Source organism: Ambystoma mexicanum, chromosome 4q (assembly GCF_040938575.1).
Source record: "Ambystoma mexicanum isolate Mex_15411 chromosome 4q, UKY_AmexF1_1, whole genome shotgun sequence".
Classification (NCBI taxonomy): domain Eukaryota; kingdom Metazoa; phylum Chordata; class Amphibia; order Caudata; family Ambystomatidae; genus Ambystoma; species Ambystoma mexicanum.
In genome coordinates this window covers 1,005,767,005-1,005,786,089 of record NC_090928.1, presented here as the reverse complement: position 1 = coordinate 1,005,786,089, position 19,085 = coordinate 1,005,767,005, and the positions used below count along the sequence as shown (strand labels likewise).

At 43.6% G+C, this 19,085-nt stretch overlaps 1 protein-coding gene across 1 annotated transcript in view; it reads left to right on the top strand.

Annotated features, from left to right (window-relative positions):
• The window catches only part of USH2A (usherin), a 4,817,015-nt gene that overhangs the window by 4,582,278 nt on the left and 215,652 nt on the right, over nucleotides 1-19,085 (top strand). The window contains exon 65 of the mRNA XM_069608572.1: nucleotides 4,910-5,119. Coding sequence (XP_069464673.1) covers nucleotides 4,910-5,119 — 210 coding nt within the window. The remainder of the gene's footprint in view (nucleotides 1-4,909; nucleotides 5,120-19,085) is intronic.

Sequence of the window (19,085 nt, the reverse complement as noted above, 5' to 3'; positions counted from 1 at the left end):
CGCTGCATTTGGGACACCCTCGACCCTGCATCCTGCTAAGCAGAATCTACACGGTGTTGAGACGTCCTGATCATCGCAGCTGAACCTGCCAGCAACGTGAATTGAACTGGAGAAGTCTGGGTCTGCCTGCGTCGGGGACCGGTGAGTAGTCCATACCCCAACCGGTGGCCCTTCGCGCAGGAGCCTGTTTCTTTTCTACCGCTGTTGCAAAATAGCAACTCTATCCCGCACTCTCACCCTGCCTCTGCCCACACGAGGAGGCCTTGCTTGAGTAGTGGGGGCTAGTTCTGCATCGCTTCATTCAGCTTCCTGAACTGCCTGATATCCTTGAAGAGGCCCTCCTTTGTCCATTGGCACCAGCGCGTGCAGGTACTTTTGAGCATAAGGGTCCTCTCTTCGTAGGGCTCGGACTTCCTCCTAGTTAGGTGTATTTCGGATGTCGAACTGGGTCTAATGACTACTTGCACTGCCTGTTTTCCTCCCCATCTAGGTGCTCTACATATTACGTGCTCCTAACTCCTTAGACCCCGCGGTCTTGTATATATATTGTATTGATTGTGATGTGTTGGTTTACTTTAGTATTATTGTGATTCTTTGCTATGGTCGATGTTACAAAGGCCTTGTAATAAATATGTCTATATTTTTAATATAACACCTGTCTGGAGTAATTTGTAAGTGTCCTTGCTTTGTGTGCTCATTGAGGTCTTTCCGTCACCCTCACCCCTCTTGAGACTTAGGCCCTCATTACGACCCTGGCGGAGGTCCATGGTGCAATTTGCACCATGGACCATGGCGCAGAGCTGCCAACTCCGCCATGGGGGTTGGCGGACTTACCACCCCATTCCGACCTTGGCGGGGCGGTAAGTCCCCAATCCCCATTTACCCTTCCCCATTCCCATTTTTGCCCCATAGGGTATAATGGGAGTGGGGAAGGCGTTAATTACGCCACCGTATATTACGGTGGCGTAATTAACAAGAGGTCCCGTAGCGCCATGGATTTTTCCGCCCGGAAAATCCGGGCGTAAAAATCACCATGGCGCTACGGAAAGTCGTAATCTGGCGGAGAGGTACGCCATGCATTACGCTGGCGTAAACCCCTCTCCGCCAGGGTCGTAATGAGGGCCTTAGTCTTGACCGCCGCCATCGCTACCCTGATTGGTCTGGCTTGTCCAGAGGTTACCCTGTTCCAAGAAACTAGGCTGGCCTTCTGAACCTCTGCCCCTCCAGGTCAGAGTTCAGAAATCCATCTTAACACTACCCAAAACCTGTATAGCGCTTGGATGCCCATGTGCTAGGTCTCTGCTTTAAACAATAAAACACAATTCAAATAAACAGTGTGGCTGTGTCCTTTTTGTGGCCACAAACTGATTGTTCACACCGCATTCTACAACAGGAGTGGACACCTTGGGGTGCTCTGATTCTGGTCTCTTGCTTCACCTATGTGCAGGTCAAAGCTAACTGGCCAACCAGAGGCCAGCTTCTTTCAAATGTAAACTTGCCCTCAGCAATTCTCCCTCACCACCACCTCCCCACCTTCTTTCCGAGGGAAAGAAACCACTTCCTTCAGTGCTCTCTTCCTTTGTTAACCCTCTGCCCACCTGGTCGTTTCCCCCTCGCACCCACATGTAGGCAGGGCCATTTACTGCACTGATATACAGGGAGGGCTGAGAGATTGAAGAGTGGAGTGTCTAGAACAGAGGTCGCCAAACGGTCGATCGCGGGCAACTAGTAGTTCGCTTGAGCCTCTTCAGTCGCCCGCGCTGGAAATACTGAAAAAGAAACACTTGCTGTGTTTTTGCGGTTATTTTCCTTGATCAGGATCCGAACCCTGGTCGTCCCAATTGCAGGCGGGGAGCTTGGCTGCTGTGCCACATGGAGCTGCTTGCAATTTCCCTGACAGATGTCAGTATCACGTTCTCTTTCTGCAGGCAGCCTGTAGTACCAGAGTTGGCCTTGTGCGCCCCCCCAACACTGTCTTGCTTAAGCAAGCTGCTCTTGTTTGCCAGAGATGTCAGAGGGGTTGGGGTAGGATCAGGATCATTGTGACCACGCAATGAAAATATCACAGTAGCACTGCTGCTCGCCTGGAAATGTTCAAAATAATATTTTTAAAAATGATGCAATTTCTTTCATGTGGCTTCTTTCCAAACTCCACACTGTACATTTCCACTTTAAATCACTTCCATGACACAGGTACACCCACTTTTATTGCATTAAGCGATTCATAGACACGCTGTACAGTAGAAGCCTACCAGGGTAGCTCAGCAGGTTGACAGACCGATGCTGAGATGTTATATATTCAAAACTAAATGCCGTATCATATCATATCATAAGTTTTTCAAGGCACGACGAGGCAAAGGAGGGGGAACAGAGAGAAGACAGACAATGATCCTACTAGGCCAGGTGTAATTCAGATCGCGCAAGTGCATGGGAAGGGGGAAGGAGGAAAGTGCAGGGGCGAGGGGAAGGGGACAGTGCAGTACATGGGATAATAAATAACAATCAGTAGCGTCTGTCCAGCTGGTGGCAAGTACAAGGGTAGTGCAGACATCAGGTGTCAAGTGCTAGTGGTGGAACTGTAGGGGTACAAAACCGTCCCTAAGTGCGGGGGGTTGCCAGGAAGGCAGTGCAGGTGTGCGACTGGAGGGGGGGGGTTGGGCTTCAGAGCAGGGGGGGTTGCCAGGTGACCAGCGCAGGTGACCAGTGAAGTTTCAGTATCAGCCAGGAAGTCAGCAGGGGAGAGGAGGAGAAAAGGCAGAAGCAAAGAGAAAGGTTTTGAGGTGCTTCCGGAACCGGAGATGATTCTCCTCAAGTTTCATGGAGACAGGGAGGCTGTTCCAGAGGGAGGCCCCAGCCGAGGAAAGATATCTACCACCAAATCGTTGCTTGGAGAAGCGACTGACCCTGAGGGAGTTGGAGGCGGATGAGCAAAGAGTTCGAGAGGGAAGATATTTTGTAAGAGAGAGCTGAAGGTATTGAGGCCCCAGGTCCCAGAAGGCCTTGTGGACCATACAGGGGGTTTTGAACTTAATCCTCGCAGCCACTGGGAGCCAGTGCAGAGATTTCAGTCCTGGAGAGATAGGATCCCTGGGCTTGAGGACAAGGACAAGTCTTGCAGTCCTGTTCTGGATCGGTCGCAGAGGGCAGAGAGTAGAAGCAGACAGATTTGGAAAGAGGCTCTTGCAGTAGTCCAGCCTAGAGAGAACCAGAGCTCTGGAGACATTGAGCACCTGGGGGAAGGAGAGGAAAGGAAGAATACCTCTGAGGAGGTGCAGCTGGTAGTGTGACTTCTTAGAGATGTCAGAGATGTGAGGAGAGAAGGAGAGTGTGGAGTCGAAGATGACCCTGAGGTTTTTAGCCTCACAGGTGGGAGCAGGAGGAGGGCCAAGGGAGGCCGGCCAGAGAGTGACAGGAAAGGAGGGAGCAGGTGTTCCAAAGACGAGAATCTCGGTCTTACTGGCATTAAGGCAAAGATCATTGGCAGCACACCACTCCTGGGGACAGGCAGTCAGACTTGAGGGAGGGAGGAGAGGTGGCTGAGGATAGCCTGAAAATGAGCTGAGTGTAGTCCGCAAAGCACTGGAATCATAGAAAAAGTGCTATAAAATGTGTTTGGCCATGGTATAGGTTGGGCTGGCTGCTTGCTTATATTCAGGATGGAGGTGGGGATATTTCTGCCCCTGTAGTGAAAATCAAAAGTAAGCACCCATTAACCCCACAGTTTAATTTCCTAAAAACTGCTGTCAGCTCAACAGAAGCATTTATTTTGTGATTAACCAGTTTGATAAGCATATAACATCTTTATAAATATAACCTGTGCTAAAACACAGAGGGGCACACAAATAACAGGGTATGTGTGGTGTCTGACAAAAAAAAACATTTCAACGAAAACTAGTGAACGCAAGCAGCATTTTTCAATTTGGAAATTACTTTTATTTTTTTATGGAAGTGTGAAATGCGAATTTGGAAAACAATAGTGTGCCTAGCATGTAGAAAGCCTTCATAAAATGTAAAGGAAGGGCACAAAAATGACAGGATATTTGTGTGGTAGTCCAACAAATATCTGTCTTTTTGAGACAGCTACTAATAAATAATAATGCAACAAAGAGGTTTTTGAAGTTCTTAATATAATCGCAAAGGCATATGTTATTCCATCTGTTTATAGAGAGGAAATAATTGGGCCAAAAAAATATTGGTAAAAATTCAGAGGTTTATAAATATCCCCACCCGGATTTTGCCCGCTAGTATCTCTCCACTGTTGGCCTCCACTACAAGTAGCTCTAGCTAACGTAAAGGTTGGAGACCCCTGGTCTAGAATGTTCTCGCTATGGAACCATCTAGCAGTAAGTGACTGCGACAACGGGAGTGGGTCACTTTACCGCAAGAATTTGCATCCCGAAATGTTTTTAAAAAACAGGATTTACTGGGGTATCTCTTGTGCATTGGGAGAAAGGGGTAACATGTGGCGCCTTCTAAAAAGTAAAAAGGGTGGGGTAATGGGAGCTGAAAAAGGGGTTGTGGTATGATATCCAGCAAAATAGTGACCCCCCACCCCCAATCCGGTAAACTGTCTAACTGGGTTGCAGGGATCTGTGTGATTACTAGGAAAACAATGCTGAAAATCAAAAAGTCGATTCCCCCCTAGAGCTCCCCCCCGCCCCTCCCCCGACGCCCATGTCACTGCAATTATATGCAGGCGGAGACCCCCGCGGGCCCTGCAGATTCCCCTTATATTTTGTATTACCCCGTCCAACACCCCCACATATGATTGCGTGGATATGTGCATTGGGAAATTCGGCATTTTTGTGATCGGCATTTTTTTGCAGAACGCCCCATTGCATCAGACACTTGGTTCACTGCGCCACATTTTTTTAACACGTTTTCAATGTCTTTTTTTTTATCGTTCAAGGTTTGGGCAGTGAATTCTGCGGGAAGAACACCCAGCTTGTGGGCTCGATGTAGAACCGGACCTGCTGCCCCGGAAGGTATTAATGCCCCCTCGCTCCAGAAAGTATCTTCTACATCGGTGGTGGCCAACATTAGTCCTCCGGAGAAACCGAATGGCGTCGTCACCCTCTACAGACTGTTCTCTGCCACCAGTCGAGGCGCCCATGTGGTGGTGAGTGACTCGTGCATGCTGTAATGCCCTGGTGCTCTTCCTACCTTCTATGCTGTGCACGTAACCAGCATGTGGTCTCGGAGGCATCGTTTGTGCCACATCTTGTGCTAGCAGGCAACACAACTAACATGCCATAAAAGTCTATGGGGTCGAGGCACACATGAAAAGCAGCACTTACACCGATGAGAAAAATACACTTACATCACTAAGGTGACAGAAGCGCAAAGTGCCCGCACCTTTCACCATGGAACTGATCTGTAAGTGTGTGATATGAACCCCTATTTCTTGTAGTGAATGGGACAAATTGCCGTCCCGTATAAACTGGACACATTAAACGGCTTCAGCTGCTGTTTCCGTCGTCTGAATCATCTCTGACATGTTTTACTGAAACCGATTAATCTGTAACGGCCTAACAGAGATGAATGTTCATTTTTTTTAAGTTACAAAAACACATGCAGAGTTTCTTAAACTTCAAACTTTCGTGTTACAAAATCTGCATGGTTGCTATGTGAGGGCTGCCCCAGTGGCGGCATGTGGCGACCCTGAGGATCCGGAGTCCATTAACAGTCATTACTGCATATGGATATCGGTGCTGAAAAATCTGCATAATGGCGTCAGATAGTATGTGCAATAAAGAGTGAACCCGTTTAGCGTGTGGCATACGTTGAAGCTCAACTGTGTATGTGGTAGCCAATCTCTTTACCATAGTCATTTTACTGCAGAATGTTTTACAGTGTTCCTTTTCTCAGAATTTTTGCCACAAAATTCCACGGGAGTGGAGAGGTCGGGTGAGGCATCATTAGATGTGGAGACGTTAGGGGATTCGGAGCGGGGAGTGTCCCTCAACATATTGCTGCAACAAACGGAAAAAATACTGCTGTGAAATTCCTGCAGCAAAAACACATAGAACCCTCCTATAGGGCCCGATTCAAGGAACGTTTTCCTATGGGATTGTGACATTATAAAACACTTCCATGAATCAGGCCATTATGTGTGCAGTAAGCAGTTTAAGCTTGTATTTCGCTTGGCTGATAACATGGACAAATTGGAACAAGATGGGAAAAATGGGCTGAGAAAGTAGCAGTCCTGAAATGTGATATGCTGTTTTTAGAGTAAATCGGACAATGAAACGAGAGGAAAATTGTAATAGAAGTTTGTAATAAACTATATGTTACAATAAAAAAATAAAAAAATGTGCTTGTAATGGAAAAATTGTGATACTTGAAAAAAAAGAACGCTCAGCAAATATATATAATCACCAGACTTTATAGGTCACACACGGAATATGAACCATTTACTAGAGTGCAGGGGTGTTGCTAGGTCTGGAAAGGTCAGAGGCTATGCTAATGTCGGGACTGCTGGGACTCGGGGCTAGCTAGCCTTTTGGTTGTAACCCCTGAGCTTCTATCCGGGGCTACAACCGAAAGACCCAGGGCTATAGCCCACCAAAGCCGCCCAGCAACGGCTCTGCTAGCGTGTAATACAGATAGCAAGTTCAAAAGTCACATATTCTGTCTTTAAGAGCCTTCAGAGGTCAGGGCAAAACAAAACGTGTATTCTGGTGTAGTCCCGCTAAAGAACGGAGCATATAGTTCTAGATTTTTAACATTGTCTTAAAGCGAGATGGTTGAGGCTTGCTTTCTGAGCGTAAAGACACGTCACTGAATTAAACGGTTATATGTGATTTTACCGAGCACAATTACAGAGTGGTACATTTCATTGCACGTAAAACCGCGAAAAAACCACTGAATTAAAAAAAAAAATGTTATTTGGCGAAGTCCCCCCCCACCAAGCCCCTGCATTTTTTACCCTTACAACTCCACCCTAACCCCACCCCGACCCATTTAAGCCCTTTAGCCCACTACCCTTTGCTCTGTTATGTACCATTCTGTATGAGGCAAGGCTGCTGCTACAAGGGTGTGTGCCACCTCAAGCGCTCTCCTCTGCTCCGTTTTGCTCTCCTCTATCTTACAATAAACACTGATGGACTGACCTGTAGGGAACTCCAAAGATTTCCTGGTGGGCCTCGGTACCATGGGCCTCTTGTGTGGGGAGCCCGGTTTTCTGCTCCTGTTACGCTCTTTTCCATGTGCTCCACATCTTTCCTCCCATCCATCTCTCCTCATCTAACACATCCCTATGGTATTAAGAATGTGTTATAAAGTTTCCAATATGTTAGTCCTCATTCGTAACCAATATTCTGTGTCACTTTTTTCCTTATGTTTAACTACTTTTCATTCCGGAAATAGGGAGAAGTGTGCTTTCAAATTCACTATTTAGACACTTTTTTTCCAAATTGTTTTGGGGAGAAACCCATAAAATCTACTTAAACGGTGCAACATGAAGACACTTTGAAAAAGATTTCTAGGGCCACTTTAGACTCCCAGTCCATCCCTGTCATGCCCGCACCCTCTGGAAACCGATCTTGGTATAGGCTCGGAATGCCCCCATAATTCTCCAATTTCGCAAATCTCTCAAAACATGTCTTTTTCACCAACACCTGGCCAAGGACTAATCCCAATGTATGCACATACCGATGCACAACTCACAGTACTGCGCTGCTGTTCAAAGATGCTAACCCAAACACTGGCTACCACACACTATACAGCGCTCTGCTGCTCTCGAGCTCAGTCTGCACTTTAAACAATAACATAAATAAATCAAATAATGGGCCTCATTACGGGTCCAGCGGTTACTATGTCGGTGCTACTGGCAGATTGGGAAGTCAGGCACAGGTAAATTGTAAGTCCCCATTGGACTTTATCGGAATGGGGACCACAGAAGCACCAGCACCGTTGTTAACGGTGGCAGTGCTTCTGTGACCGCTTTGCCTACCACGACCACGGTGCCCGGCAGGGTCAGACCTGTCGGGCACAGCAGCTCCGGCAGGCAAACCCGTAGTGTGCTGGTCCAGAAACAGTTGTGCCGGTAAGCTCATAATGAGGCCCAATGTGTTGTCTAATATGGAACCGTTTGACATTCCACATGGAGGCAGCCCTACAAGGACGCATAGAATGTCTTTATTGTTTACCATGAGAGGTTTATTGTGCAGTTCTTTTACCACTTCCAATGCCTTGCTTTGGCTGAAATCCTTCTTAGCCTTTGTCTTTGAAATTAGAAGCAATAGTTCAGATTAGGTCATAGGAGACCATCTGCCATTCAAACACTAGTGAATGTTTGCATTGTTTATAAACCATTTGGGCAAAGCGAGGGAAACTCTTTCTGCTCTGTTTAATAACACACTGGGAGGCTTTCAGGCAAGATAAGGATGTAGATTAACTTTACTTTCAGCCCAAAGTTTGTTTTAATAAAAGCATCCTTCTTTGTGTTTAAGGCTCTTAGGCAAGGGGTGTGCTATATTATATTATGGAATGTTATGTGACCTTATACTACATTTACCCCTCCCACAACCCCACTTAATTGCCAACAGGGCCCTCAGCATGTCCATGCTGCCACACCAGGATGTACCCTGACAGCATTATATGCCATCATGCACTCTGCCTGCAATTTTTGTGAGCGCCACATAAATTCTGCTGGCATAATTTGCCTGACTATGTGGAGGCAGTAGAGAAGCAGTTGGACGTACTTTCCCAAACTCCCACCCCTTCAACGCCGTCATACTTGAACAGCAGGAGAATAGCCCTATATGGGACTCTATACCGCATCAAGTGCATGAGAGATGATATACACTCAGACAACCATATTGAATGTATCCTCACACTGAGAGAGTGGAAGGATATTGAGTGGAAGGGTGTCAGCATGCACGATTGGACATCATGGAGCACTGAGTGAAATCGGACGAGGGCAGAGTGATGTCATGAAGAAGATGTGCAAAGACATGCTGAAGCAATATGAAAATACTTAAGAGTAACAATGTAACAGTAGTGACTAGAGAAACATGTACGAAATTATTAAGTGATTATGCAAAAAGGAGACAAAGTAACTTGCTGATCAGTAAGTGTAAATACACAGTAACGCAAGTTAGATGAGACATATAGACGCATGCTATAGAGGAAAATATAACTTGGCAAGGATGGCCATGATAGGAAAATGGACGTTGGCTTGTGTAAAGATTCAATTCAGATACCTCAGAGACAGGCCAAGTGTGCAGAGTCAGGAGACACTGGAAAACAGCTTTGTGTGAAAAACAGAGAAGAGTCTATGTTGGCCCAGGATGAAAAATGCTATTTATAAGGAATAGCTACAATGCACAAAGGGAGGCAGGTGGATAAGTTGTGGTAGTGAGACATATTTCTCTTAGATTAAAGAAGAAGAAAACATTCACAAGAGCCAAGTATTGGACAATTAAAAGTGTATAAAGTCTACACAAAGTGGAGTGAGCAAGTCTCTACATGCCAAGATGATCAATGTCACCTAGCACGTGATCCAGAAGCTGAAAACGAGGGCTATTCATTAAGTTTTGGATGAAGAAAGTGATGTGCTCGCACTCCCTTGAATGTCCAAGAACAGAGAGTGGGCTACAAGGTCAACTATAGTCAAGAAACTCTGGCTCATGGCCGAACTGATGAGAGATGATGGACTAATTGGGAAACTGGCGAGTAATCTGGGGCAAATTAAGCACATCGGTTTCATGTCATTTACGTGCTGCTGGCCGAGACGAACGTCAAAAGTTGTGTGGGGATGCCAACCAATCAGTGGGTCTATGGGGCAACCTGCTATACAATGTTGCATAGACCAATCCGCTGCCATTTTGCCGCTATAATCAGTATTATACGTATTTGGAGGTAGTTTGAGACGCGTCTTATGGATAAGAGACAGCCAATAGTGTACAAACCCATATGTATTCTATAAGTAGATATGTTCCCCTAACCAATCTCTCCCATCAATAGGTTTTACAGTTTGCCATGTAGGATGATGTCAGAGATGACATATAGTGGGGTATAGTGGGGTATAATCAAGTTTGTGTGTGAGTGTTCATGCATCAGTCCGATGTCTGCCAGTTTACTCTGATTTATGAAATTGAGAATAAATTAGTACTTTGCCATATTCCTTGAGTCTGTCTGGTTATTTGGTCTGAGATCTTTATTGGTAATTCCATCCAGCACAAGAGACTCTTCAAGATGATAGAGCATATTTTGGTAGCAGTGCGGATAGTTTGGGTCTGATCGACCTAGGCCCAGATCCAGACCTCCGGAAGACCGACTGGTCCTGTCATTAGCCAGAAGGCTGCAGAGCTTCCGGTGGAAAACGACTCACACAAACACATGTAAGAAGATATGGTTGGCAGGTCCCTTTTTGATGAAATTCCTGTTCGGTCCCTGCAGGTGCCCATGGATGGAAGGCAAACTGGTCAGTTGAGGGAGAGTCAATGCCGAGCTCAGCCACTTATGTAAGTAGAACATTGGTGGTGGCAAAAAGAGAGGGAGGGACTGTGTTGTAAATAACATATATATAAAACTAACAGGATTTTTAGGTATTATAACAAAGAAAAGTAGGTACATCGATTCCTGGCTCCAAGGGGACAGTAGGGTATGCACTAAAAAGCCACCAAATAGGGGTGTTAAGGATTTCTGAGACAATATTGTGACATATGACAACATATTTGCATACTATATACATGGGGAAAAAGTTACAGAAAAGATTTTCTGTTCTAGAGTTATGGAAAATGTATCTGAGCGAGAAACAAGATCCAGCTGAGAAGGAGTGGATGCTCAATCAGTGAACGGAGGATAGCGCAGGGGCAATGCGCTGGACCATGTAGAGCAACAGAGGTTTGAATCCCGGATCCGCGCTTACAAACCAAATAAAAAAAACAATTACATATGTAACGCCTTCGGCTCCCCTTTCCTCTCCTGGAAATAAGAGCATAGATACAGAGGAGAAGGGATTGTATCCTTTAAAGGAATTGAAAGCAGCAGCGGGGTATGTTAATCTTACATATGAGCCCCCTGCTTATAATAGTGAGGATAACACGGAAGACAGCAAAAGAAGAGAACAAAAATATACCTCAAGACGCAATGAAAGTAAACAGCATGATGAGAGAAAGGATAGACGGATGGACATAGAGGGAGAAGCAAGCAAGGAAGCAGAAATAAATAAAAGACAAGGCTAAGGGAATAACAATAGCACAGAATGAATGGATGGGAGGGAGGAGAAATATCACTCAAGTTGGATCATAAAGGCATTGATGGGGTTTGAGAAAGAAAAGAGAGAGAAGAGCGGGAAAAGAAAGAAAAAGAAGAAGAGAGAGCATATTAAGAAGAGAAGGAAAGACAATGTAAGCAAAGGGAAGAACAAAGAAGGTACAATATGAGTAAAGAAAAGGAGAGACTAGAAGAGAAGAGACGAGAGGAGGTAAATGCACAAAGAATCAAAGTACGTAGGTTACAAAGAAGGCGAGAGGAAGATGAATTAAGGGAGATGAGGAGAATGGAAGAAGAAACTAACAGAAGTAGGGGACTAAAAGATGATGAGATAGAATATCTATGTCATAGAAGCTTAGTGCCGATTGAAGCACAAGAAAGATTTGAGGAAGAAAGAGGGTCACAACAGTCCGGCATGGAGCTGCAAGTAATACCAAGAATTCCAACATGGGCTGAAGAGTGGTATATAGGAGACAAAGGGCAAATAATTGGGGATTTATATAAGCAAATGAGGGACAAAGAAGGGTACAAAACCCAAGCGAATGTAGAAGGATCTCTACCAAGGGTAACTGGAGGAAGATCAGATGATACCATAGCAGACCAGCATAGAGCGGTCTCTTTGAGTAGACTAGATTTTGATGATGCAGAAAAGTATTATAGGCATACACACAGGGACATAATAATTTCAGACGAAGAAAGGGAAGAAAATGAGAGAACGTGAAGGGGTGAAGGGAGAGCGCATGAGGATTTTCAAAAGAATCAAATATAGAAATAGGGGTAAAATGGTCAAATTTAAAGGAACCGAAAGAGAGAACACCAGAATCGGCACTATATGCTGATCGATCACAAGCATGATCGCGCAGTGCAGGGGATGTATCCCTGCCTTATGTTAGCAGATTGTTAGCGATTGATGCAGGAGAAAAATAAGAAGAAATTCAAGCAGGAAACAGGAGGAGGCGAAGTTAGTTCAGAAAAAAGTTGTCTAGAATAGCCGTAGAGGGAGTGGTATTAATGGGTAATGAAGGTGGGGCAACACAGGAGATGCAATCAGTGAAACAAAATAACATAGTGTATCCCACAGATCAGAGTGGGTAACATTTCTGGCAAGAAGGATGAGGGAATGGGCCTAGAGGAGGAGTATAAGGTGCATTCCAAAGCCCTCATGGAAGAGGAGGACTTAATGGCGGACAGCAGCAACAATGTAGGAATTGCGGAAAAATAGGACACATAGCCAGAACATGCAGAAGCAGAGGAGGCATGCAGCAGAATTGGCCAGCTCCAAGAGGGGGGATGTGCTGTGTTTCAGTATATAATACAGAACCACAGGAGTATTATGCCAAAAATCATACACAGGCTCAGACATATGTACTGCAACAATTGCAGCAAGTACCTATGCAAACACAGCAGGTACAATCTCAGCAAGCGCAGACACAGCATGCTATGGCACCACATATGACTACAGGAGCCCAGCAAGCACCCCACACAAATTGCAAAGTGTGGTTGTGATAGGAGTAAATCCTTTCACAGGTACAGGGATGAATTTATATCCACAATGGGAAAACCCACATAGTGACCTGGTGTGTTCAGTACTACCAGTGACACCAGTCCCCCAAGAGGAACCAAGGGTGAAGGTGAAGGTGAAGATAGGAGGTAAGACATTTTAATTTCTTGTAGACACTGGAGCAACTCATTCCTGTGTTCATGAGGGAAAATATCCAATGTCAGGTATTGCCATGAATGTGCAGGGATTCTCTGTGGCAATGAGATTACTTTACAGATGAATTACCAATCTATATAGGAGAACATGACATGTCGATGACATTATTATATTCTAGGCAGACGCCAGTTAACATATCAGGGTGTGACTTGAAACAAAACTTAACATGACAATATCTTTAACAGATGAAGGAATAGTGTGTTCCACTCCAGGCATACATTATATGAATGTGAGAGAGTGTAACCTGGCTTTTACCCTCCAGAAAGACTTACGAGGAGTTTCTTTAGACACAGAAGTATTTTTGTATGGAGTGACTATTTTCTTATCATGATTGCCCAGATTGATAGATAAACTATTAAGAATACCTGATGTGTTTTTGTTCAAACCAGAAATCCATATGGATGAGGAAGTAGGGCAGATTATTCCCTTAGAGTTAGAAGCAGCAATGGTCAGAGAGGAAAGGGTGGTTCTTCATGGGACAGATGATGAGGCAAGAGGATGGAGAACAGTTATAGCCCTTATTGAATGCTACAGGCTGACAGATTTGACGGACGAGGAGTTGTTTAAGGATGAGTGCTGGGATGATTAATCAGTATTCTTTATAAGTCACACTTATTGGATTAAAGTAGAGGATATAGAAATACCACAGATAATGGCTCTGATAAAAAAGAAACTGTTATTATATCCAGGAAACTTTGGAGAAACGGACAGATATTTTATGGACTACAAGTCTATATGACATGGAATTATTAATAGGAGTAGGAGCAGTTAAAATCAAGCTTAAACCGCAAGCCCTTTTGCTACGTGCAAAGCAATATCCTATGCCCAGAGAAGTGGATGACAGTATATTTTGAGACCATTTCTGGTTTAATGAAGCAAGGAATATTGGTACCAAATCCGATTCCCCATGTAACACGGCTGTGTACCCAGTGAGAAAGCCAATGGGGGGTTGTGGAGATATATACAGCACCTCTGCCCCCTGGACAACATAGTTGAAGCTGAGTTTGCTTTAATTCCAAATCCCAGGACAATATTGTGCAATCATCTAATGCCAAATATTTCACAGTCATACATTTAAAAAACACGTTCTTTTCAATTCCCCTTCAAGAAGACTCACATGATTTCATTTCTTTTTCGTATAGAAATATTCGTCTGAAACCTACACGTTTGCCCCATGGGTACTGTGAATCCCCTTCAATCTTTAACAGGGGCCTTGAGATGAACTTATGGAATGCTCAGCTCAAAAGCACAATAGTACAATATGTAGATGACATTTTGGTGTGTAGTAAAATAGAAGAAAGATGCAGAGAAGATTCAGTTAAGCTCATGACTATACTCTCAGAGAAAGGATATAAAGTAGACAAAGAGAAGCTACAATACTGTCAGGAAGAAGTCTTGTACATAGGATGGTTGATTTCTCACAAGGGGAGAAAGGTGACACCGAAAGAGCAGAGGCAATCAGAAAGACTTCAGAACCTAAAACAGTGAAGGATTTGCAACCCTTTCTAGGTCTATGTAACTATTGTAGGGCCTGGGCCTTTGATTACAGTACATATATTCAACCACTTTTAAAAGGGCTTAAAGAAGCACATTTGGGAAAGAGCAAAATAATATTGACTGATGGTATGACTGGATGAGATGACTGAAGGATTTGAAGAATTAAAAAAGACAATCAGCACAGCCTATGTGTTAGGAATTTCAGATTATCGTGAAGAATTGTATTTGTTTTCCCATTTAAATGGAGAAGTCATGACAGCAGTACTTACACAGAAAACTACATTAGGACATGGACATAAACTATTAACTTATTATAGTGGGGTTGTAGATCCGGATATGAAAGGGCATTATCCTTGTGAGTAGTCTTTAGCTTCTGCTGCATTCATGATTGAAAAGGCTTCAAGTATTACGATGGAGTGTTCAGTAACTCTATTTGTAGAGCATGAATTATTTAGAATTTTAGAGAAGCCTAAAAGTCCATTGACATACAGGATATGAGGTAATTATATCGAATCCTGCAATTAAAACTGTCAGATGTAAGACAGTGAACCCAGCAACGTTCATAGCAGAACCAGTAGAGGAGGATGATTTTGTACATGAATGTGCAACGTATATTGAACATTATGATGATATTCCCCAAGCAAGAGAAAATGCTATCGGGAGGAAGGAAGTTCGCTTTATTGATGGTTCTTCAAAAATTGATCAAATGACGGGTGAAAGGCTTACTGGATCAGCGGTAGTGAAGCTGAACCAAGAGAGTGAGTTTGAGGTAGTGACAAGCTCGAGATTGCCTTTGCATTGCTCAGCACATGCTGCAGAATTAGTGGCACTTATCACCACACGTCAGAGATTCAAAGATGAGGAAGTGAAGATGTACTCTGACTACGCCTATGTGATGTCAACAGTACATACAGGTTTATCATGCGGGAAAAGGAGGGACTCCCTCTGCGCAGACGGCACTGCAGTGCAAAATGCAGCCCTATTGGATAAATGTATTGAAGCACTAGCACTCCCATTGACTCTAGCAGTCAGACAATGCACAGCACATACTTGAAGAGAAGACGTAATTTCCTGTGGAAACAAAGCCACAGACTTAGAAGCCAAAAATGCAGCCTATTTCCCAAACCTTTCTAATTTTGAAATAGAAAGTGTAAAACAGATGACAAGACGATGCATGTTGGTAATGGAGGGCTTTAACATGCTGTCTATTGTCCAGTTAATTCAAATACAAGGTTGAGCATCACAAGAAGAGAAGGATTTATGGAAAAGGCAGGGATGCTCTTTATCCCCCACTTGGGCAATTTGGAGACAGGATAGCACTGGAAAGCCAGCTATATATCTAGCATTATTGAGAGTAGCATTGGAGCAGCTCTACAACCCCGCACATGTAACTCAAAAAAGTCTAGCTGATACAATTGCAGAAGAGTGGTTCTCGCCAAATCGGATATTTGGCACAATCTCTTGTATATTGCATCATGTACCAGCAATTTAATGCTGGGCACACTTTGCAAACAGTCAGAGGAGCAATTCTCAGACCTGATGACCTATTCCAGCACCTACATATGGATTATGTGGACATGCTGCAGACATGCAACAGCTACAGATATATGCTGGTCATGGTATATGCTATTTATAGATGGATCAAGGCAGGTCCATGCACACATCCTGACACCAAGTGTGCTGCCAATTGCCTTGTACATGAGGTGTTCCCAAGATGGGGTGTGTGTGAGGTTTTGTGGTCTGACAATGGACCACATTTTGTAAATGAACTGTTCAAACAAAAAGTTCTTCTATTAGGCAATAAGCATATGTTTTCTTCAGTGTATCACCCACAGGCTGAATGGCATCTATGATCAATTTAATGGATTACTGAAGGAGATGATTGCGGAGATAAAGGTGACTTTAAAGAAGGGATGGCTACACACCCTACGCATTGCCTTATACAACCTTAAAAACCAGCCTGGTTCATATACCCAGGGTACCAGATGCTGGTAGGAAAGTTTGTAAGCACTTGGAGTACTGCCCGCTTTGAAAGACCATATGAGGTGGAAGACGTTACCCTCACAGCTGTCAAGTTAAAAGGAAGAAAAGCTTGGCTTCATTTGCACAACATAAAACTATGTAAAGGAGAAACCCTGACCCCTCATGCAACTACCCACGGTGGAGCAAGAGAAGAGGTTCTGCATATGCAGGCTTGTTCAATGGTAAAGAGCAAAGACAAGGGAAATGAAGAGCACAGGAGCACTTTGAACTGAGGATTAATATCTTTCAACATTGGATAAGGAATAAATAAACTTGCAATTATCCTGGAACTTTTTTAGATAGGTTAAAGGAACAATGCTTCGAATTACCGGAGCTGGAAAGAAGAGCAGCACCTTTCATCTTTATATAGCCCATTTTAGTAACTATACACTCATTCCTGTATGCTGTGTTTACATGCATATTGCTCTCCGATCCTGCTTTAGTAAGAAGATATGTAAATATATTGATTTTTGGAAATCTTAAAAACAATTATATAATTTTCAGAATAATCATAGCAATCATAGCAATCATCTTGCAGATCTTTATGTAAAGGTGTGATTCACAGAGATTTACAGAATCATATTTTAAAATTCTAAGCAAAAATGAGGAGGTTTCACAATAGAAGATGCTCATTGCCATCAAAAATGGATTGATGAGCTTTCATGGAGTAATAATTGTGATATCATTCTTTGTTATGATTTGTTTTTTCCTCCTGATCTTTAAGGCATTTAGACATGTTATAAGAAACGATGCAGACATGGAGGGGAACAATGAAACAGTTACTATTGTCCCTGATGAAAGCATGAACAGTATCCTTTATAATCTCACTACACATCTGTTTCGATTTAAAAGGGATGTTGGGCAAGACCAGGAAGATATAAAAGATATAAATACATATCTTGATAATTCAGCTCATTTAAGAAAATAACCTATGGTAGCAGCACATGAAGGTGGTGGGAGAGAGAATGTCATATGATAGCTGCTATGTCTGTTCCTTAACACTGTATACCATGAATACAGCAAGGACATCTATTGCCAAAGAGATCCCTGCACATGATGCAATATGTCTCAGTCATCTAGCACCGTGTTGAACCAGAGGGCAATTTGAAGGAAAATTAGTAACTTTGCGATGGCAATCAAGAGGAACATTTCCATATGAAGATACTTATGTGAAGACAAAAAGGATGGAACGCGGAATGTGGTGGACAAGCAAAAAATGTATATATCCATCCCAGATTGGAGAACAAATGGTCGAGATTAAGTGAATGGACTGCTCAGATATGATTGAAAGAGAAGGAGAATCAGGATGCCGGAAGAGACCTCAGCTATTGGTGAATGGATGTGTTGCGACCAGTACCGGATCGGAAGATGGACTATTATCTTTTCCTGCACACCTATTAAAGAAAGAACCAGTAGTCATAGTGCAAATAGTGAATGACAGATGCCTAGAATTATAGACCAAGTATTCCAAGTTATTAACATGTGCCGATAATGAAGCAGGACCAGTATCTATTATACCATTGAAGAATGGAGCAACATGCTTGAAGAATGGAGGCTTGGTTCTGTTTGGAGAGAACAAAGGCTGCGGACAGATACATGAGCTCCGAGAAATAAATGGAGGAACTGCCATACTAATGGATTGATATTCGGCCTGTGTATCCAGAGCTTACATGCAGTTGCCTAAAAATTGGGGAGGAATATGCTCCATTGTAATGATGCATGTTCCAGAATTAGTGAGTCCCCAAAAAGATATCAACATTGATGGATTTCCAAAGATGAATGAACATCAGAGAAGAAAGAGGTCTCCCAACCTCTGCTGGCTGACGAGGGAGAATTATTTCTCATCAAAATCAATAAAGGCCTATGAAGACATTCCAGATCATCATAAACTGTTTAGCAAGACAGCAATGATAATGACGTCTATATTCATGCCAGGACTCCTGACTGCAGTGAACACCAAATGGCTGCAGATTACCAGGTAGAAGCTGCTGCAGATGATTAATGTGACAATCAAAGGATTCAATGCGATCAGAGAAGAATGAAGGGCCATCAGGATGATGACTCTTCACAACAGGTATGTCCTGGATTTAACTACAGTGATGGAAGGAGGCGTGTGCGCCAAGGTTGGGCCTTCCTGCTGTACATTTGTACCATCCCATGGTGGAGAAAATGGGACCCTGACAGAAGCAATAACTATGCTGACAACCCTGCATACAAAAATGGAAGATGAAGTTGATGAGACTGCAGGAGATGATTAGTTCTCATTTCTATTATCATGGATTCCAACCTGGTTGGCGAATGCCTTCAAAATACTCAGAGCAATACTTTTGTTGGTATTTCTAGGACTAATAAGGATCATCTTGGGACAGTGCTAGAAGACAGCCAAGAAAGCTATTGGGATGTAAATAATGATTTACATATATGCAGGAACCAGTGAACAGAGGCAAAATGAAGAAAGCACCCATGAAAATATAAAGAGAAGTACCCATGCACCTCCAGGAACGGAGTTTTAGTTCCCCAAGGATCATAAAAAATATGTAGGATGTTGGATTTTCTGTCCACCATCAGGAGAATGCTGCCACATGACCTGGAGTGTGGATGAATATATAAAGAATACAGGTCACCT